Source organism: Nelusetta ayraudi, unplaced genomic scaffold (assembly GCF_046127955.1).
Source record: "Nelusetta ayraudi isolate G7.1 ecotype Tasmania unplaced genomic scaffold, CSIRO-AGI_Nayr_v1 ptg000015l, whole genome shotgun sequence".
NCBI classification, from domain to species: Eukaryota; Metazoa; Chordata; class Actinopteri; order Tetraodontiformes; family Monacanthidae; genus Nelusetta; species Nelusetta ayraudi.
In genome coordinates, this window is record NW_027466065.1 from 3,200,404 (window position 1) to 3,222,712 (window position 22,309).

General features: G+C 48.5%; 1 protein-coding gene across 6 annotated transcripts in view; it reads left to right on the forward strand.

Moving 5' to 3' along the window:
• The window catches only part of ralgapa1 (Ral GTPase activating protein catalytic subunit alpha 1), a 53,808-nt gene that overhangs the window by 11,211 nt on the left and 20,288 nt on the right, over window positions 1-22,309 (forward strand). For 3 of the 6 annotated variants that reach the window (XM_076023479.1, XM_076023478.1, XM_076023480.1), the window contains 24 exons: window positions 1,359-3,149; window positions 5,390-5,514; window positions 5,605-5,839; window positions 6,927-7,118; window positions 7,224-7,388; window positions 7,490-7,683; window positions 7,782-7,880; window positions 7,966-8,121; window positions 8,204-8,332; window positions 8,424-8,546; window positions 9,715-9,773; window positions 10,498-10,606; window positions 12,004-12,114; window positions 12,422-12,490; window positions 12,576-12,713; window positions 13,631-13,814; window positions 14,621-14,739; window positions 14,929-15,048; window positions 15,328-15,946; window positions 16,114-16,229; window positions 17,099-17,223; window positions 18,704-18,775; window positions 18,905-19,028; window positions 19,899-20,054. In XM_076023479.1, coding sequence (XP_075879594.1) covers window positions 1,359-3,149; window positions 5,390-5,514; window positions 5,605-5,839; window positions 6,927-7,118; window positions 7,224-7,388; window positions 7,490-7,683; window positions 7,782-7,880; window positions 7,966-8,121; window positions 8,204-8,332; window positions 8,424-8,546; window positions 9,715-9,773; window positions 10,498-10,606; window positions 12,004-12,114; window positions 12,422-12,490; window positions 12,576-12,713; window positions 13,631-13,814; window positions 14,621-14,739; window positions 14,929-15,048; window positions 15,328-15,946; window positions 16,114-16,229; window positions 17,099-17,223; window positions 18,704-18,775; window positions 18,905-19,028; window positions 19,899-20,054 — 5,330 coding nt within the window. The remainder of the gene's footprint in view (window positions 1-1,358; window positions 3,150-5,389; window positions 5,515-5,604; window positions 5,840-6,926; window positions 7,119-7,223; window positions 7,389-7,489; window positions 7,684-7,781; window positions 7,881-7,965; window positions 8,122-8,203; window positions 8,333-8,423; window positions 8,547-9,714; window positions 9,774-10,497; window positions 10,607-12,003; window positions 12,115-12,421; window positions 12,491-12,575; window positions 12,714-13,630; window positions 13,815-14,620; window positions 14,740-14,928; window positions 15,049-15,327; window positions 15,947-16,113; window positions 16,230-17,098; window positions 17,224-18,703; window positions 18,776-18,904; window positions 19,029-19,898; window positions 20,055-22,309) is intronic. The other 3 variants (XM_076023482.1, XM_076023483.1, XM_076023484.1) reach the window with 1 other exon arrangement.

The following is a 22,309-nucleotide window of genomic DNA, read 5'->3' on the forward strand; positions in this document are numbered from 1 at the left end:
GTCTGTCTGTCCTGGATTTTTGCACGTCACCCAGCAGGAATCGGGCAGCTCCGAGTAGCATCATCAGCCTAATCAAAGATGCTGCATCCCTGCTGTCATCTGCTTGATGTTCTGCATGTGACGGATGGATCATTTAAGATCAACACAGAGAGAATTTAGTCAGCTGTCCCAGTTTTTAAGTCGCATCCACAAAAGTTTTCAAAGCTAAAATTTGACTTTTTCTATAAAAGAAAAATGACGGTTCATTTGAATTTGAGCCTCAGTGTTTTATTTAATTTTATTTATTTATTTCATTTTATTTTACCACAAGGTGAAGACATGATCTGTCTTCATGTTACTCTAGTTTTCTGTCTGCATGAAACTTGAAATTCCAATTTTCCTGTCTGCTCACTGCCTCTTGCAACCTGTATAATTAGCTAAATGCCTGCATGTCCGTCTCATTCTTCGACTAATCACTGAAGTTTGGTGTTTTCTGTCTCACATGATGACGATTGCCCACTGACTCTGTGTCTGAATTGTCTGCTTTATTGCATATGCTGATTTAGCTTATCTCATTTTATCGCTCCCAGATTTTTTTTCTGTTTGTGTCAGAGTTTGCTTTTCATTTACTGTTTGACAAACGCAGTATAGACGTGGATGATTATTCATTTTTCACAGATTTAGACAAAAGTGAGTGCCTGTCCTCTTGTCCCATATTCTACTACTTTCCACCGCAAACTCCAGGGGAGCTGCCTTGCATGATCATTGATCCAACATGTCCACAGATTCGAATTTTTCCTTTCAAATTATTTATTTTTTAAAAAGGGACAAAGTACATTGATCAACTTCCATGAGAAAGTAAATATTCCCGAGTTAGCTGAAGGCTAATTTCCATCGGTAGTCCCTTTGCCAGGCGTCAATAGACTCTTCAATAAAATACACGATAGACATAGACACTAGGACAGCGTGAGGACAGATAGACAAATGCAGTGCAAACATTAAATGATTTAATAATTAAAAATACATGTTGGCTAGAGCACAGTTTTAATACATTCATTCGGTCACTATCGGATATCGGATAATAAGCAAAGCAAAAAACTGTACTATCTACTACTACCAGTAGTATTACTAATGCTCACATTTGGAATTGTTTGGCTAGAGCACAGTTTTAAAACACATTAATTCTGTCACAGATCCCCTGAAAGCACCGCTCTTAACCATCTGTTTACAGCCTGCCGCTAAAACTGCTGTTTTGTCGGATCTTGCGCATGTTTTGAAGGGATTTGGCAAATTCAGCACGAAAGCTGACAATCGTTTGGTCCTGTTCCTGTCCAATTGATAAATAATCCTCTCTCCCGTGTCTTCCCTCCCGCGTCCAGACCTCGAGGACCCGCCCATCACGTTGACCACGCGCGCCTCCCGCATGCGCCACTCCTCTCAGAGCGACGACGCCCCACCGGCCTCGGAGGTCTTCCACGGCGGCGCCTGCGACCTGGACGCCCCGGCGCCGTCGTCCCTGGCCAGGAGCAGCAGCGCCTCCGACATCATGGAGCCGTTCATCGCCGAGCGGGTCAAAGGTGAAGACCCCAAGAGGGCCTCGATCCCGACTCCCCACCAACACCACCCCCACCCCACCACCACTTCTTCCTCACTAGCAGCAAACCGCCACGCAGCTCAGCCGCTCCCGCACACCCCCACTTCCCCCTCCCCCACCCCCTGCGCCTTCTCTAATAGCGTCGTCCCTGAGGGACAAGACGACAGTAGCGATTGCCACCAGTTCTGGCAGCAGACCTGCTCCCTGAGCACGGGGGCCTGCTCCGATTGGGTGAGCGACTGGGACGCCGCCTTCACCTGCTCGTCCGAGAAGGACGCGGACGCGGAGGGCGAAGGCGGCGCCGCCACCGCCGCGGCAGCAGCGGAGGAGGACGACCTGTTCTCCTCCATCAGGGATTACCTCACGCACAAAGGGGCCGAGTGGAAGGAGGAGGCGGCGGCGGAGAGAGAAGGCTCCGCCCACGCCTTTGACGGCAGCGCGGCGCTGCCCACGCCCGTGCAGACGGGGCCGGCGAGGACGCAGCGAGGAAACGTGGGCCAGGTAGGAGATTTAGGGCCGGCGGTGAGAGAGGACAGGCCGGGATTCGGCCCGGACGGCAAGTCGGCGACGCGCGGCGGCGCGGACGTGGCGGAAGACGCCGAGGGAGAGCGGCGGAGCATCTACGAGTGCCTGGAGCTGCAGAGCGAGTGGCCGTCGACCGGCGCGAGAGGGAGCGCCAGCCTGGAGAGGAGGGCAGGAGGAGGAGGAGGAGTCGAAGGGAAAGGCGATCCGAGGAGAGACGCAGGGGAGGAGAAGCGGGACGATGATAAAGAGAAGAGCAGCAGCAGGCAGAGCAGCAGCTCGCTGGAGTCCAGCGTCGAGTCGAACCAGACGGTCCAAACTCCTGACCCGCTCAAGTCCAAGCTGTCCCGCGGCGGCGCCAAGAGGCTCCCGTCCGGCGGCGTGCACGTCAGCTTCCGCCCCTCCACCGAGTCGGTCCAGTTCCACAACCCCATCGACAGCAAAGAGGCCCACTGGAAGGCCAAGCTGCGGCGCCTCAGTCACTTCCACACGCACAGCCACTCGGCCGGGGAGAGGCTGAGCGGCGGCGGCGGCTCCGGCTCCGCCTCCAAAGTGGGCGGCGGGGGCGCAGGTAAGTTTGGCTCCGCGGCCGCAATCGGCCACCGATCAGGAAGCCACGAAAAAGGCGCCGGCGGCACTGTCGCGGACGCCGGCGAGGCGGGGAGCGCCGCCGAGGCCAGGGCCGCCGCCGCCGACAGGGAGAAGCAGCACGCCGGGGCCAATCAGGGCCCCGAGGCCCAGCCGGAGGCCGCGCCCTCGGCATCGGGGGTCCGCGGCCGACTGGGCCGCTCGGCCCTGCGGTCGCGGGCCTCCCGCTCGCGCTCCCAGGAGCCGGGCAGCTCGGCCTCGCGCCACCACCACCAGGGGGCGCTCCTCGGCGGCGTGTACAAAAGCGTGGTTCACGCCCTCTCCTCCAAGCCCCGGCCCCGAGGCCAGGGGTCGTCGCAGGGCTCCTCGCCGCAGCGGCAGGGCCGCGCCGCCATGGGGGACGCGTCGCTCAGGGACCTCTACTCCCACGTCCTGGGCTACTTTGGACGCAAGACGACGTCGGCAGGTGAGGGTCGGAAGGCGACGGCGCGCTCACAGAAAGGACACGGCAGATACAGAAAAAAACAAAACAGCTCTGGAGGGACAGAAAGGCACCAACAGACAAACACCAAGAGCTGGCCTTTTTTTCTTTTTGGCTGTTTTTTTTCTTTTTAACCGGTTTGTTTTGATGGAATGAGATTGGTTTTTTTTTGGCTGAAACTCATCATCTTGCTGCTGGACTGAAATTCAAACCCCCTCTGTTGATGTGTTTCCTCTTGAACATCGCCCCCTCCTCCAGCCTGCCTGCTCTCCAGGACCCTCCACCTCCCCACCCCCCACCTCCTCTCATACCTTCCCACCTGTCGCTCCACCGGGGACGCCCTCTCGCTCCTCCTCCTCCTCCTCTTCCTCCTCCACCTCTTTCTCCTGTCCTCTTTCCTCTCAAGGTTTTGGGATTTTAACTTCCTCCCTCTTCTCCATCTCCTCCCTCCCTCGCCTTGATGTTGCATGCGGCCTCCTCGTGCCTCCTCCGACTCCTGCCTGGACTCAGACCCCCACCTGGTCAGGTGCACACGAGGACACAAACGTGTGTGCCTGTAGGAAAGGAAAATAACAACAGCAACAACAGCAACAACAACAACACACCACTGAATAATAACCTGTGTGTACCTTCACAGAAAGCACCCACACACGCCGCCTCCAGCAGAGCATCGTTATACTTTGACCAAATACAGAACCTCAATATGAAAGATGAATTTATTTGGAGAGTTGGCGATGTGGTGAATTTTTTAGATAGGCTAACGTCCGTTTTTCCATTTCCATGAAATGTCAATTCATTCCCAGACCACCAGAGGGCAGCATCTCTCAAAACAAGTCTCACTACATATCACTACTGACGGGTTGTCTTCGGGGGGTACATGTCGATATAGAAACAATACTACCGCGTTTGAATACCGCTCATGACCGATAGACTGAGCAGCTAAAAGTGCTGAAAAACCGCGTGAACATGTGCGGGGTATCAGAGCAAAATTGCACCAGTGAGACAAATGAGCGCAAATGGAAGCACTTCTCATTTTGTCCGTGTTCACTGAAAACCAAATGACGAGTGAGTGTCTCTCACGAGCCAATTTTCTTTTAGTTTAGAGTTATGAGTTTTTAAAATACACACTTTTGCAGTGCAGCTTCATAATTGCATATGAAATTCTCAAACCACTAAAAGATGGTAATTCTGAGTAAAATGTAGCTCATCACTGATTACATTTAGCCACCTAATTTAAACTGTGTAGTTCTAATGGCTGTGTTGGCTAACACTTACAGCTTAGCATCTCTCGAGTCCCACCTATTAACCTGAATAGTGAGCCTTATCGTTTTTCCTCATGTTATGTATGTACTTAAAATTGCTGGCTTTTTTTGTTGATTTGTTTCCCCCCCTCTTGTTTAATCATACAACAGGTAAACACTGATTCATCTTAACAAGCAGTGAAATTACATTATGGCACTCTGGGCATTTTGGCAATTACATTTTTTCTCCATTAAAAAAGAAAAAGAAAATCAGAAATCTTTTTTGTGGTAAATGGCTGCGATGTCGGTGGATTTTCATAGTCGAAGTAACCTTGCTGAGTAATAATCTCGTCCACCAGGTGGCAGCAAAGTAAAGTAAAAATAATTTTGTCGCAGCATGTTGTCACGTCTGATCTGGGACTGAAGAATGCTGTCTCCTCTCAGATTGATCAAACTCACAGTGACTGACTGCCATTCCTGACACCGAGCTAACAGTTAACACAGACGATCGCCCGATTGGCTGCCTGTTTTGGGCCCTAACAAGGTGACACTCTCACCGGCTCACTGTGCATGGTGTGAATTAACTCCTGCATCGCTTCTCTGGTGGGTTTGCCTGCAGTGTTGTGGCTTTTGTTTTAAACGCCGACCTTCTTCGCTAACCTCTGGGCCTTCAGCGCACACACACACCTCAGGCCTGCACTGACAACTCGCAGGTTTTGATTAATAATCATCACTATAAACTATAGGTTCAAAACTAGGTGACGGAAAAAATAAGTTAGTAAGGGTGCGAAAGAAGCCTATAAGAAATACATCCTAAAAGACGACACACATCGTTTATTATATCATATCTCTTTGTATATGTATCATCCGTCCTGCCATGTGGACATTTATTTATTTGTGTCCCTCTTTTTACGGTGTGTGTGTGTGTGTGGTGAAAATTCTCTGTCTCCGATTATCATTGTGATACGCTTCATCTACCTCTAGTCAACAAAGAGGAGGTGGTCCCGAAGGCTCGCCCCGTCTCCACCGACGTAGGAAGCACCAACCCAAACTTCTCCGACCTTATGGATGAGTTTATCCAGGAGAGACTGAGGGCTAAAGGAACCTCGGTGAGCACCGCGCACACGCGCACATGCGCACACGAGGCAAAAGCGTCTCTGTTTGGCAAACTTTCTCCTCTCCCCGCTGCACACACTCAGGGTCGCCGTGGCAGCAGCCCGGGAAGCCTGGAGGTTCCCAGGGACCTGCCGGAGCTCCTGGAGGCGGGTCACAGCCCCGGGTCGCGGCCCTCGGACGACCTTCGTCCAATCGATGACCCGGGCGTTCCCTCCGAATGGACCTCGCCTGCAAGTGCCAGTGGCTCTGATGTCATCAGCTCAGACAGCCAGTCGGACTCCTTCAACGCCTTCCAGTACTCCACCTGCAAGTTTGACAGTAAGACAACTTCTCTGTACAGACTAGGGATGCAACAGTACCGTTTGCAATTGGCTACGGTTTCGATATCTTAATAGAAAACTACTCTATTTGTTTTTAACAAACTGAAAATAAATCTGTTTATATGGGATAAACTGTTACACTCGTTAATAGTGTATCCCATGGGCAAAGCGATCTAATGGTGATACGTCAGGTAAATACATATGTAACGCAACCTGAATGCGCCCTGCTGTAACACAGTCACGAAAGCACTGAGTAGGTCCACAACAACATCAAACGAGGAGAAAGATTAGCCAGTTTTTGGACGGTAGTTGGGAAGGTTATTAAGGATTTTATTATTATGTTCGGCTTCTGCAGTCTACTTGGTTTGCCCAAAGAGAGACGCCAGGGTAAATGTGGTTAATGTGTTATTTTAATGTTTCATGCACGTGGCACTTGGAAGTGACATCACCCCTTTGAGGCTGTTTGCCACCACCTTTCTGAAGGTCTATTAAAACTACTACGCACTATTAGGGCACCTGAGTGGATCCACTTGCACGACATTCGCGGCTGTACTTTGTTTTGTGATTGGCCGGAACGTAGCTAAATACCGTTGTTTGGCTGCTATTGAAAAATCTGCATGAAGTCGGTTCAACACGCAGCAGCAGTTACTACATCCAGTTAGTTTTTGTGGACTGAGCAAGTAAAGGAGACATGTACTGTAGATGGGAAGTTTGCCATCAGGAGCCTTATAGATGAATAAAAACATGTGGGAGTCACATCTTTGAGCGAAGGAGGTCCACCCTACTAGGCTATTCAGAAGCCCCAGTGATAAATCTAAGGGCAGAATGGTAGATGACATCTAGAGGTGTGAGAGTAGAGGCAGACAGAGGCATGCATGTAAATTATCTCACCATAGTCTAAGACAGACATAAAAACAGCTTCGACTAATTTTTTCTCTGCAAGCTAGAGGCAAATTAGATTTGTTTCGATAGAGGAAACCAATTTTTTGACCAATGTTTTTTTTTTTTTCACAAGTTAATCGATATGGGTGCCGAATGTAAGTTTATCGTGATTTAACGAGAAAAAAAAATGCTTTCTTCTTTAGACTTTACCTTCAGCACGGAAGCATGCGGTGGAGCGGCCGGGTCTGGGGGAGGCGGAGGAGGTCGAGGCAGCTCGTTGGACCAGGACAGTCTGGGAGGGGGCGTGGCCTGCGAGGAGCACGAAGTGGCCAGTTTGACGACGCTTCACCTGGACTCGGAAACCAGCAGCCTGAGCCACACCGTCACCGTCACTGGTAATCATTTCGCTGCAGCCAGTTTAAGTCCAGTCTAACTTTTGCACACATTCACATCCAAAGTTCTGCAAATTTCTATTTAAAACGCCTTTTTTCATTGTCCAGGTTCTGAGAGCGCCTCCCCCATGCACTCCCTCGGCGGCTCTCGCTCCCAGACGCCCTCCCCCGCCACGCTGACCGCCGACCACGCCGATCACTCGCACTCGCGCACGCACCTGCAGCTGGACCAGAAGCTCCACAACTCGGTCCTGCAGACTCCAGATGACCTCGGTGAGCCTCGCCGATGCGCACAGCCAATCGTGTTGGTTTTTTTTTCCTCTGTTGAGGCGGGTTCTGGGGAAAAAGCTGATCAATTTGCCGATCGACCGCAGAGACTAGCGAGTTCCCCAGCGAGGACTGCAGTGTGATGGCAGGCGGCTCGCTGACTGGATGGCACGCAGACGTTGCCACGGTGATGTGGCGGAGGATGCTGGGCATCTTGGGGGACGTCAATACCATCAAAGACCCCGAGATCCACGCTCAGGTCTTTGACTATCTGTGTGAGCTGTGGCAGAATTTGGCAAAGGTGAGAACTTGTTGGAAAAGTTTGTTGTTGTTTGGCTTCTTTTCTTTTCTTTCTTTTTTCTTTTTTTTATTTTACCAAATTGCACTTTTTCTTCTCAGATCAGAGATAATTTAGGCATTTCTCTGGACAACCAGTCATCTCCTCCTCCTCCAGTTCTCATCCCACCACTGAGGATCCTCACCCCGTGGCTCTTTAAGGTACAGGAGCTGTGACTGAGCCGTCACCGTTGAACCTCTGGAGGAACCTGTGAGAGCAATCTGGGTTTGTTTGTTTTCTCTGCAGGCCACCATGCTGACGGAGCGTTACAAGCAGGGGAAGCTTCACGCCTACAAGCTGATTTGCAGGATCATGAAGAGGCGGCAAGATGTTTCACCAAACACAGACTTTCTCATGCACTTCTACAACATCATGCACCAGGGGCTGCTGCACCAAGACCAGGTAGAGTGGTCGGCGCGAGAGGGAAAAGTCAGCGTCGGGCGGGAGAGGACGTGGCGCTGAGTGTGCTTGCTGTGCTTTGCAGGACATCGTGAACACCATCATAAAGCACTGCAGCCCCAGGTTCTTCAGCATCGGCCTCCCCGGAGCCACCATGCTGATCCTGGACTTCATCATCGCCGCCTCCAGGGTTACCGCCTGCTCCTCGCTCAACGTAAGAACAATCAGATGTGTGCAGCGGTTCGCTTGGCGACTCTCACAAAACGGTGTCGTAAAAACATGATGGTTTGACTCCTCCTCTGCAGGCACCCAGAGTAGAGGCCCAGATTCTGCTCGGATCCTTGGTGTGCTTTCCCAACTTTTACGGGGAGCTTCCCGCCCTCCACCCCACGACGGCCGAGGTGGTGCTCACCAAGTTCCCTGACAAGGTAGAGCCGAAGTCGACTCAGGTTCAGGTCTATCCGGTTCCGGTGCCATTTCAACAGTAAAGTAATAATACAGGAATAGGAATAGGAAAATGCTTTGGTATGCTCACAAGTTTCACAAGTCAATGACAACACCATATAACAACACTGAAAGCCAAAAATCAGAGAGTAACGGCACTTAGAGTGCATGGTTTACAGAGGAGTGCAGCTGTAAGGTTCAGTTGAGGAGGGGGAAAAAGTGCAAAGAGAGGGAGATCAGGAAACACGTGAACAATGAAGTAAACAATAAAGTTCTTAGTGTGTATTGACAGCTGCAGAATTTGATGTACAATTGTTGGTGTAAAGAGGAAATAACAGCGGTGACAAGACACACCCTTGCGGAGCGCCAGTGTTCAGAACCCCTGCTGGTGACACAATATTCTGGATTTTAACACACTGTGTACTGCGAGACAAGGAAGTTTCGGGTTAAACTCCCATGGACAGGGGAGAATTGTACAGTTTGGACAGCCATGATAGTATTGAAAGCTGAGCTAAAATCAATGAACAGTCCGCCGGGCACAGGTGGACTTGGTATCAAGATGTTGTAAAGTGAAATGTATGCAAAGTCAGCACTCGTCTGGGCACTATTTCTCTCAGCTCCACTACAGTCTGCTCTGGCCAGAAGTTTGCAAGTCCAATTTCTTTCCTCACATCACGTCTGTCTCACCGCCGCCCAACCGTCTCACCTTCGCCGGGTGATCGAGGCCCGTCTCAACTCTGTGACACACATCCGTGGGTGGTCGCAGGAGAAAACTAACGGGATAATTTCTCATCACCGTTTCATAGCTCAGTGTCGGCGGGTGTTTTATTGTTGTTTTTTTTCTTCCTCTGTAAACCATTGATGTCATGCACGGCAGCATCTCGGGGGCACTTGCTTGTGCTTTGCAGCGAGGTGGAAACTTGTTTTGAATCAGTGAGCAGTCATTAACGCCAGTGCGTTTGCGGTGTTTGTAATGGGCACATGATTAAATTCCAGGAATCTGATGGTTTGTCTGTGGGGTCGTCACCTTTGTTGTTACCTCTTTGTGGACCAGTTCACCTGTTTTGAGGAGATGAATGCAGTTACCGTCAGTGGCCAGTGGGCTGTTGAGTTTAGAAAAAAATTAATTTGTCTGTGTGCTGTGTTTTGTAGGAGCACGTTATCAAAACCATCCTGACATCGGCCAGAGACGAGCCGTCTGCCCCTGCAAGGTAAGCGGTGGTCGGTTGCGTTAGTGTAGCTGCAGGGGGCCCCTGACCTGAGCTCTTTCTCTCTGCTGTCCTTTCCTGTTGGTCAGTGGATTCATTGTGAATAGAATGCCTTTATTTGTTTATCCCACATTGGGAAAATTGGCATAATTGGCAGCATAGACTTTGCAAAGAGAAGATAAATAAATAAAAATAAATACACAAATTGTGTGTGCGTGTCTGTGTGTACATATATATTTATATATATATATATATATATATATACATATATATAAATACATATACATATATATATATATATATATATAATATATATATATATATAAATACATATATATATATATATAAATACATATATATATATATATATATATATTTATATATATATATATATATATATATATATATATATATATATATATGTATTTATATATATATATATATATATATATATATATATATATATATATATATATGTATTTATATATATATATATATATATATATATTATATATATATATATATAAATACATATATATATATATATATATATATATATATATATATATATATATATATATATATACATATATAGAGAGATCTTTTTTCCTTTCTTTTTTTCTTCAAAATGTTTTTACTCATAGCAGTTATACAGCCTGACGGCTTCACCGCCCTTGTAAGGCGTTTTCTTGCCTTTGATTTTCCTTTATTTCATTTGTGCTTGCAGGTGCGTGGCTCTCTGCAGCCTGGGCATCTGGCTGTGCGAGGAGCTCGCCCACGGGACCAAACACCCGCAGATTAAAGACGCCCTCAACGTGATCTGTGTTACTCTGAAGGTCCGTCCCAGCACCGTCCTGCTGCTTGCTGCAAACACCATGCTCGCTCAAACTCCGAGCTGTAATTTAGTCGGGAGGGAGGGGGGGGTCACATGTCCGCTGCCCGCTGGATGCAGCCGACGTCCTTCATCTGCGGTCAGACTTTGTCCCCACGGAGCCTGGAGCCTGGAGCCTGGCGCTCGTCGGCTCTTTGAGCGCGATCCAGTGGGATCGGACTGAAAGCAATGAATCTGTACCAGTCCGTCTGCTTAATTGGACGCAAGTTAAACTGATATGCACCGTACTGGTAGTTACAAGGTTTTTCTTTGTTGTCGTTCTGGATCTGCTTTGATTGTTCCTGTTGCAGGCACAGGGCAAAAAAAACAGGGCAAAAAAAAAACAAATCAACAAAATGTGACAAACTTAAATCATTAAAAGATTATTTATGACAAGGATAAGACTAAAAACTGAAGCAGAAGTTGTGAAAACAGTATCAAGATAACAGGACATTTTTTGAACTTTCCATGTGTAATTTGCTGCAGTTTAAACACGTGTTTGGACTTTTCACTGAACGGACGTCCACGTGCACTAAAATAGGGCCTGAACAGTGGACAAAACGGGGGAGTCAATGAGTTTAACATGGCGTGCGGCACGGCGCCAAAGTGTGATGGAAAAACATTGTTTGGAGGTGATTGTCGGCGTCGGTGTGAAATTGCCTCAGTCGTCCGGTGTGGGGAGGCCAGCGCATCACAATAATATTGTCCCAACATTCACCGTCTCATCTGTGGCCATCTGGCTCTAGATGGACACACACACACACACACACACATACCTTTTCCACCTTGGAATCCCCAGCTTGTGTATCGGCAGCCAATGGCCTGCGAAGACATTACGGCAACACACGCACACACTTGCATTCAGCCACTCCTGGGAGCAAACCCTGGACTGTCAATATGTTTGGTCCTCCTTCAGATAGGAGACTAATCCAGAGGGAATGCTGCAAGCTGTCAAACACGCACGCACACACACACACACACACACACACACACGCACACACACACACACACACGCACACACATCCGTTTTTTTTTCCGCGGCAGCAGCAGCCAGGAAGCCTCACACACGAGGACAGTAACACAAGCGCGCACACAACACACAGATCTTCAGAGTTGTTGTATTTTGCATTGTAATTTTCTATTTATGTATCGATCTGTCACTTCCTTAGTACACAGAAACAGTTTCTCAGAAATAGCTTTTGTTTACTTTCACATATTTTCTATTTTCTCATTTTTGAGATTTGATGGATTTATAAATGTAAACATTAAATATGATAAATCCATTATATATTTAAACCGGAGATAAGAAGATATGTAATGAACGTACTTGTGTGTGTGTGTGTGTGTGTGTGTCTCCCTCAGTACCCCAACAAGAACGTTGCGCTGGTGGCGTCGGACATCCTCCACCTCCTCATCAGTTACGTGGATCACCTTCAGAAGTTCCCTCCGGACACTCCCAAGAAGATCGTGGAGGTGAGGCGCACACGCACACATCTGCCGCTTGTGGAAAAAAACTCTGCGACCTCCCAAAAGCCAGGGACGCGTTTTCAAATCTGTTTAAACGGAACTGCCAGGTTGGCTTCGGCCCCAAAGCGATAGAAACCAGGTCGCTTCCAGGATTCTGGTGTCCTTTTTAAATTGGAATTGCAGTAGGCGCCGCAAAATGTGCACGAGCCTTTGCTCGCAGCAGACTGTGGACGCCACGGAGTGGAAGCAGGAGCAGAGTCTCCAATGAAACGTACAAGTGAAAGACGCTCATCTGCACCGCTCTTCTCCTCAGATTTTGATCGCCACCATCACGTACTTGCTCCCCTCCACCGAGTCGTCACCTCACGAACAGGATAAGAGGGTAACACACGATTTCTCTCTCCTCTTGTCACGGCTGCAGCTCGTTTGGCTAAGTGTGTTTTTCTGTGTGTGTGTGTGTGTTCCAGCTGGTAGTGTCCCTCCTGCTGTGTCTGCTGGACTGGGTGATGGCTCTGCCTCCCAAGAGTCTCCTGCAGCCCGTTCAGACGCGAAGCCCTCCGGAGAAGGATCAGCCCACCAAAACTCTGCTCAGCTGCATTTACAAGGTGCGCGTGTCGTCCACGGCCGCTAACACCAAGCCAGTCTTATAAAATCACAGTCAAAAATGTTTTACAATGTGTTATGAAGCAGGCAAAATATGCATAACAGGTTAAGTACAATGGTGCATCAGTAAAGCAGAACCAAGAGTGTTGAGGGAGTTTGAATCATAAGAAATAGGGATGCACCGATACCAACCACTGATGCCAATACCAAGCACTTAATTTGGCCGTTACACATTAGGGAATTACTTATATTTCTTTTTTACACGGATGTTCTGTTAAATGAAAAACATTCCTCAGCATGTCGAGTTTTACTGCAGTACAAACACACATTTAACAAATTTGTATGTGTAAAATACCGCAATAAAAAACTGGTAATGGAAACACTTAAACTCTGAAAAACCTCTCAAATGTGGCTAAAAGGTTTTGACGCTGTCATGAGTTACTTTTTCCAGACCTATCGATACAGGGGTATATCGCAAATGTGTCATGAAAGTTTTTCCCCGCATTTACACGTCACCGGACGTGACGTACGGCGGTCACATGACCAGTTCACTTCAAGGGAAAATGGCGCGTTATGTTTGGACGGAGGAGAAGACGGAATATTTTTTTGCAAGTCATCAAAGAGAAAAATATAACAACCATTCTTGACAGCAAACAGAAGCAAACGATATTCTCGTCCAATCTCATCCCGCGAGATTTTACGGGAATTACGGCTTATGTGCGTCACACCATTCAATGGAAACCCCCTGTACTTTATAGAAATTTTCAGAAAAGTGGCTTTTGTTTTGCGAAAAAAAAACGCCGTGGAAACGCAGCTAGTGTCGTGATGTCGGCACGTATTTTACCATCGGGCGTTGGTGCATCCCCATTGGAAGCCGCCAGGCACCGAGCTCTACTTTGAAGTTTTCCTCTCCCCGCAGGTTCTGCACGGTTGTGTGTACGGGGCCCAGTCCTTCAACAGTGCCAAGTATTACCCGCTGCAGCTGTCGGACCTGCTCAACCCGGACTACGACCCCTTCCTGCCGCTGGAGAGCCTCCGCGAGCCCGAGCCGCTGCACAGCCCCGACTCGGAGCGCTCCAGCAAGCTGCAGCCCGTCACCGAAGGTGCCTCTACCAGCAGCTGCTCAACATTAATACACATGATTGGCTATCTGGGGTCATTCATCGTTGCCGGCTCGTGTGCGTTTTGTCGTGTTTACGTGAAAACGTGTGTCTTCTGAGTCGTCTTTATCTGTACGTGAGAGTGTGCCCCCCCCTCCCACCCCCCCTTCTCACTCTCCCATCCCCCGCTGTGGTCTACCAGGAGCCGCGGTCTGGTCTAATGACTGGAGCACCTTGACAGACCATGCCTCCGTTGTGTTTTCTCTCCTCGGCGCCTCGCTCGCTCACTCGCTCGCTCCCTCCAGCCCGTCGGCCTCAGCGCCGCGCATCACTTATTTTCTCTTCATTCCTGTATTTAGATTTTTTTATTTATTTTTTCCCCACAAATCTTCATTACGTCTGTCGTTTGCTCTTCCTGTTTTTCTTCCCCCTACCAATCTCCCCTAACGATCACGACGTCACCGAGAACGTCTGGTCGATAATTATCTGTACTCAACACATAGCTCTGTCAATCAGCCACTATTGGAAAACGTGTGTGTGTGTGTGTGTGTGTGTGTGTGTGTGTGTGTGTGTGTGTGTGTGTGTGTGTGTGTGTGTGTGTGTGTGTGTGGGCATCGGCTTCCTCTGAAAAGTTGAACTCTTTCCTCTACTGGTTTATCCTCAAGTTTTGCTCCAACTTCCCCCTCTAAAAAAAAAAAAAAGAAATCCAGGCCTGTTAAACAATATTATCCAAAATGCAAAAATACACCTGCGCCCAGCCTGTCTCTTTATTTTGAAGTGGTTTTTGTTCCCCTTGTTTGTCCCCGCAGTGCGCACCAGGATCCAGCAGGGTCTGGTTTCCATCGCAGCCAGAACGGTTATCACACACTTGGTCAACCATCTGGGACATTATCCCATGTCTGGGGGGCCTGCCACTCTGTCCAGTCAGGTAGCGTTTCTGTGTGTGCAGAGAAGTCGTAATGGCTTTGGTATGATGGAGCATATAGAGGGATAATTAGTTTTTAACCTTAAGGGGATTAAGTCTAATGGAGTTTTGAGTTCTTAGGGACTTAGATTGAGATTTTGCTTTCTGACGTAGTGCTGAGCTCCATTTCTTTTCTCGTTTTTCGCTTGCTAGGTGTGCGAAAACCAGGACAACCCGTTCTGTGAGAGCGCCGATCTCGGTCCGGAGCTTTTCCACTCGCCAAATCTCCAGTTCCTGGTTTTGAACGGCTCCACGCTGCTCTCCGTCTATCAGGTAACTGCAACAGCTCGCTAAAAACGATAGCGTTTTTTGATCATAGCCTGTTGCCCAGGTAGTAGAGCGGGCTGTCCAATGACCGAAAGGTTGGCGGTTCAAATCCCGCTCCATGTATGCATGTATATATATATCTATATATATATATAAATATATATATAGATACATATACATGTATCTATGTATATATGTAAGTGCAGTACATTTATCATGAACAAAATCATTTTGGTCTAGTTTTCACCAATGATGATTGTCCAACGTTTCCCCTCCGTTCCTCAGATCCGATCAGAGTCCGGCGTGCCGGGAGGCGGCATGACGGCGGGTTTGTCCTCTGCTCCCGCTTGCGTTCGCGTCATCGTCCGAGACGTGGCTGGAAAACACTCCTGGGACTCGGCCGTCCTCTACGGGCCGCCGCCGTCTTCCCCGAGCAGCCCCACGCAAGCGTTCCTCCCGTTCTCACAAGCGTCCAACACCTCGAACCTTCGCCTGCGCATCCCGCCGGGAGCGCCGACGAGCAAGGCGGGAGCGAACAGGGAACACGGCGACGAGGAGGTGGCGGAGGGCCGGGAGGAGAGTGACGCGGCGGCGGCGGCGGCAGCGGAGGGTGAAAGGCAGGGGATGCTGGCCGAGGGCGAGGAGGGACAGGAAGAGGGAGCTAATGAGGAGGCGAGGGGGGGAGATCAGGGAGTGGCGGAGGAGGACGAGGACGGGGAGATGAGCGAGGACGGGGCAGACGGGGACTGGGCTCAGGTGGAGCAGCTCTTGGCTCCGCCCTCGGCCAAGCGAGTGTGTCGGGAGGCGGTCCCAGCGTGGGACTCCATGACGGAGGGCGACGACGCCCTGGACGAGATGCTGCAGTACCTGGGCTACTCCAGCCCTGAGTGTCTGCAGAGGGCAGGTACGCGCGCGCACACACACACACACACACACACACACACACACACACACACACACACACACACACACACATACACACACACACACACACACACACACACCACACAACAGCGATTTCCCGACCGTTAATGGAAAATCAACTCCTCTACTTCTGATTGGTTCCCACAGGCATGCCGCTCAACATCCCCGCCCCTCCGCCTGCCTGCGTGTCGGAGAAGCAGGAAAACGACGTGATCAATGCCATCCTGAAGCAGAGCGCCGCTGAGAGGGAGTTTGTCATTCATGTAGGTGGCGCCCTCAGCCAGGCGGCTTTTCCTTTCCGCAGCATCGGGTCTTTTTTTTAGCCCTCTGATAATTGAGTGTTTCGTACGGAAGAGGATTAAGGCCACAAGAAGAGAAAAAAATGAAGATTGAAGATAAAGTCGAAATCTCGATAATAAACTTGAAATCTCGAGAGTAAAGTTGACGTAAAAAGCCGAAATTTCGTGAATACAATCGATATTTTGCAATTAATGTCAATGTTTTGTAAGTCAAAATGTCGAGAATAAAGTCACACAAGTCTAGCAGAGTACTTCCGTTTTCGCCAGTTCCCTGATTACTGTGGGTGAACCTTGTGTGGGATACACTTGTTTTTGGCAGTTTACTTTTAACTGTGGGCAACTGGGTTAATCCACCATCCATCCAGTCTACTCGCAAATTTCCACTGTCAATTTCCACTGTCGACTTTATTAACGAAATTTTGACTTCATTCACAAAATTTATTATTTTTTTTACGACTACTTAATTCACAAAATATCGTCTATTTTACGTCAACTTTTGTCACGAAATTTCAACTAAGAACTCGAAATGAAAACTTAAATAAAAATGTCCTTCCCTTATATTTTCTTCTCTTCTTGTGGCTCTAATCCTCTTTCGTTGTTTACTCACCAAATCCAGACAGGGTTGTTTTCATGAGGCAGGCCATGAATCTTGAGAGAAAGTTGAGTCTAGAACTCTGCTGTGCAGCGTTGATGGGTCACGTGGCACCAAAGCATGTCATATGGCAGAGATGCTTGGAAGGTTGCCTTTTGTCCATAATTAATAATGCGTTCATATGTCTTCATTTATTTCCAATTGTCCATTCCGCATGCGACAAACCATGGCAATGCTGCAGCGGGGGGAAGAGTTGAACATGAGAGCCGTGCAGCAGGCCGAACCCGAGACTCAGAACCCGCAGTCGGCCTTCTACTACTGCAGGCTGCTCATCAACATCCTGGGACTCAACTCGTGGGAGAAGAGGTGAGATCCGGCACAGGAGCAAACAGATTCCTCACGTAAAGCATTGCATTTGGTGTCTTATTGAAAGCATTTACAAGATGCCTATTTTTGCATTGGCATACATGAGGAGCCTCCACCTGTTGCAGTCTGAGAAAGATCTCCCTAGTATGATGAGTAGATTAATATGTGTAGTAGTGTTAGATTTAGGCCGACATTTTTGGCTCCATCCAACAAAACAAAACAGATTCGAGCTAACAAGCAAATAAGTAAAAAAAAAAAAAAGAAAGAAGAAAAGAATCATGCTATTAGAGCAGAGCAGATTTTCCATCAGATAGTGCAGCGTCTCATCTTCTCCCAGTCTGCCGTCTGAAACACACAACGTCAAGGTATCACTTTAAAAAGCGCCTGGCCAGCTAATGGACACTCATCGCTTTTTACACTTTATTCTGGGAATTACCGAGGGCTGCATTCAAGCCGCACAATAGAATTTTTAGCACACGAGAGGAGAGTGGGATAATGAGTATACCGCGCTATTGATCAAACTGGACCCCTTTTAAAGTTGGAATAAAAGGAGATGGTTGGAGACGCGGATGATGACGGCGGGAGAAGTGGCCCGACGCGGCGCGAATGAGAAGCGCGTCGCCCAAAAAAGGGGTCTGATAAAATGAATAAATAAATTGTAGAGAAATACCGAATAGCAGCTGAATAAACTTGGAAGTTTTTTTGCTCGCGAAGAAATCGGAAAAAACAAAGGAGCGGACGAGACGGATCACGGCTGTGACTGTCTCCAGGTATTCATTGTGTGTGTGTCTCTGTGTCTGTGTCTGTGTGTGAGTGTGTGTGCGTGTGTGTGCTCTTTAATGACTTTTTCCTACATTTCAGGGTGTAAATGGAGTCTTTGGGAGCGGAGAATGGGGCCATTACCAAATATCAGTCTAATAAAGAGCAAATTGCCTCACCCACCCTCACCCCCACCAACCCACCATCGCTCTCTCGCTCTCTCTGTCTCCTTTTTTTTTTAAGAACTCATTTTTTCCACTGTAGGGGTGAAAAGCAGGATGAGTCACAATGAGTCCACCTCAGACCTCGCTGCTCACGTCTTGGTATCATGAGAGCCGTTTGCAGCTCCTTCTCTGGAGCGCTGTGAATGATCCGCAGACTCGCCGAGTCCGAGAGGCCATTTTTACATGCCTCGTTATGTAAAAAATAGGGTAGTCCTTTTTCCAAATTTTTGCTTTTTCCCCACAATCTCTGCATTACGAAACGCAATGGGGCGGAATCGGTCCGGAAGGGTCTGCTGCACAAGCACCGTTGACTTATCGCTGACGTGTACTTTGGAAACGGCCTCTTCTCCACAGCGCCGCTGTGACAGATAAATGTCTGACGCATTTATGTCATTCATTTACTTTTTCCTGGAAAAGGTGTAGGAGAAACTGCTGAGAAAGAGGACATCCCTTTTTAAATGCTCTGTTTACAGTTATGTTTTGTGTGTGTGTTGCAGGAGTAGTTTCCATCTGCTGAGGAAGAATGAGAAGTTACTGAGAGAGCTGAAGAACCTGGACTCAAGGCAGTGGTGAGCAGGAGTCGACAGTTTAAGCTCCTTTTTTTTTTTTAATCTTTCCGGAATATTTTTTGTCACTTTTTAGTCTTACTGTTCCATCTATCTATTCACCGTTAATTTAATGATTTCACTCCCCTCCAGCCGAGAGACTCACAAAATAGCAGTGTTTTACGTGGCGGAGGGCCAAGAGGACAAACACTCCATACTCACCAACACGACCGGCAGCCAGGCCTACGAGGACTTTGTCTCCGGCTTGGGCTGGGAGGTAGGAACTCTCTCTTCCTCCTGCTGTTTGCATGGAGGCTATAAATGCGTGTTTGACAGTAAACGGTGTCCCTATCAGATATACATAAGCCGCATTCAGACTGCTAGCCAAATTCAGATTTTTAGCCCATCCAGATGGAAACTGGGTGGCTCTTTTGTTGTCTGAACAGACACAAATCACATGAAATCCGATTTTTGCAAAACGGATTGAAACCACCTTCGGGAGGTAGTTTCAAATCGGATTTGGAGGGATGCGTCTTGGTCTGAACGGCTCCAAACATACTGATCGGTTTTGACTGTCCGTGACGTCGCTCTACGTGCTGGACGACGCCTCCGCTCCGACGCCGTTGCTACAGCAACCTGTCACATGGGTCAATAATGTGGCCCAGTCTGAACAGAGCCGGATCCCATTTGGAAACTTGCTGAAAACAGTGTGGACAGTCAGCAGTCAGTCCGGATTTGAGAGGGAATCTGATTCGAATCGGATTCGGCTGCAGTCTGAACGCATCCATGTAAGAAAAGTCTGTCCCTCAGCTTTTGGGCTTACTCCACTGTTCAGAAATTCTGCACTTGAACAAACTAGTTCTAAAAAACTTCTGCCACGCTAATGCAGCTAGTGCTAGCTAGTGTTGGCCCCGAACTCTGACTGTGCTTCACGGCCGCCTTGTTTTTGGCCCATTCTAAACACACGGACGACCAAAGTTTTAGCAGGAAGCTGAAAACAGAAGGCTAAACATGCTCTCTGGAAATGAAAAATGCATACAATGTGGGACCTTTAATTGCAGCTGTGATTGGGCATTTAGCAAACCTTGGTCTCTGAGTTGAGCTCCTAGCGGGTCGTGACGCCAGGGTTGCTGCTCTGTCCCCTCAGGTGGACCTCACCACTCACTGCGGCTTCATGGGGGGCCTCCAGAGGAACCGCAGCACGGGGCAGACCACGCCGTACTACGCCACATCCACCACCGAGGTCATATACCACGTCTCCACCCGCATGCCGCACGACCAGGACCACAACCTCACCAAGAAGGTAGCGGCCTCGGCCTGACCCGCAAGTTTCCAGCCTTCGCTTTGCTCTGATAGGCCAGTGGGGAAAGCCGACTCAGGAACTGCTAGTGTGTGTGTGTGTGGGAGGGGCGGGGGTGGTGTTCTGCGCGCACACACTCTTTCACACACTTTTGATATGCCTGTTTTTGAAGCACACCAACATCTCTAATGATTCTTTATTGCCATCATGTCCGTGTTTGTGTGTGGTGTTAACTCCTATCAGTGTCTAGACAGGCGGGTGTGTGTGTGTGTGTGTGTGTGTGTGTGTGTGTGTGTGTGTGTGTGTGTGTGTGTGTGTGTGTGCATGAGACTGTGTGTGTGTGAGTGGCTGTGTGTGTGTGCGCACACCTGTCAACCCCCGGGCACTGGGCGCTCTGCACATGGCCATAATGTCCCTTTAATCAGATCATACTTCCTGCTTCTCGGCCTATCACGTCGCTGCAGGCCACTGATTGGATTACCAGCGCCTGGCCCGACACCATCCATCTCGCTGATCAGCTGATGGCCCCATCGAGCACGCATGCACACCGACTATAAAGCCTGTTTAATTTGACACAAACACACATCCACCTGGGTCTTTTTTCACATTAATCCACGCAAACAAGCGCGCAGCTATAAATCCGCGTCCGAACGCGGGAGGCGCGCGCAAAACTCACAGTTGAAGAGGTTAAACTGACAGACTGCGAGCGCGCACGTCCGCGCTGGCGGCTATTCGTCGTCCATCGCGCACACACAGGCATTTCTGGGCATTTGTCCAGCTGCGACTCTGCCGCGTGTTTTTTCTCCTCACTATTAACACATCTGCCGGGAACGTGATGAAAGGCCGACGCTCAGACATCACTTGAAATTAAACATTTTTTTAAAATCGTGATACATCTCACTTGTGAAGACTCCACTTTTCCTTTTTAAGAATTGCCGACGCTGAAAAAAAAAACAAAAAAAAACTCCAGCTCGGAGGTCGTAATTCCACCGTGCGCAACGCAATAATGGCCGAACTGTGTGTTGTGCGTCGTCCTGACATTTTGAGTTGCACGCTTTTGTCAGTGGGGAGTGCCTCCGGAAGATTTATTCCCATTACAATTTGATAAATACATCACCAGCCCGCTCATGTTTCCCCAAACTTGTGCTAATAAATCACCTTAATGCAGCGCTAGTCAAGTAAATATCAGGCCGCCAGTATCGTTAACCCTGTAATTCAACTTTTTTTAAAAAATCCAGCCGGTGGCTGCGAGGACGAACGGGGTGATGTCACCTCCAGACATCGTAAAGAAGTGAACTTTGACAAGTGTAACGATGTTAACAAACATGATAATATCTTCAATTTTTGCCCGGATTACATACAGTCGATTTCACTGCGAGTCTCTGGGTAGTAACAGAAGCGGGCAGTAAGTGGAAGCGCATCTCACTCTGGCTTTAAGGCAGAACCATCCCACAGTGGGACCACGTCTCCTTCACACCTTGCGCTTGGAAAGCAATCGAGATCAAGGTAGTCGGACAGGGCGGAGCCAACACCTGGTGGGGTCAATGAAATTGCTCACCTAGCGCAAAATGCCGAAAAAGATTTTGATATCTCACATGATTTATTTGGCCAGTCAGAACGCTTCTGGTGAACGTCATGTACAGATACGTCAAGATGCAGCCAATCAGAACGAGCTGAGACACAGCAGCACGTATGACGTCATGACGTCGCGCTGGGAATAAACTCTTTTCCGGTGATTTTCTGGCCTTTTTAAACTACTAAAAGAACAGAGCTGAAAAATCTACAATAGAAAGATTTGCTATGAATCGCGTTTTAGGTCACAGTCGTCCTGTCAGCTGTTTGAAAGCCGTTTATTTATGTGTTGCGGTCGATGGGAAAAGTGCCTTTTTGGCCCATGGGACTTTCCTTTTTTTGCTGCAGTGCCTCGAGTGGCCACTGGGAGATATCAGGAGAAATCCCTTGATGTGTTCACGTCATCAATTGCTAATTTCAGGAACTGCGTGTTTAAGCACAAACCTGTTTAAAAGTGGTGCAGCTAAAAGAAGAAAAGGATGGACTTGGATTATTTCTTGGTCTCGAGACGCAGATCACACTTTTAAAAGATGAGTGAAGTGGATTCTGTAAAATATGGGGTCTTTCTTTCTTAAAAACATCTACCTGTAATATATGTAGATACTATATATACAATCAAGATTTAAGCTAATTTTATGCACATGTGTTTCTTGAATATCTCCAAAAGGAAATGTGCATCGCGTGCT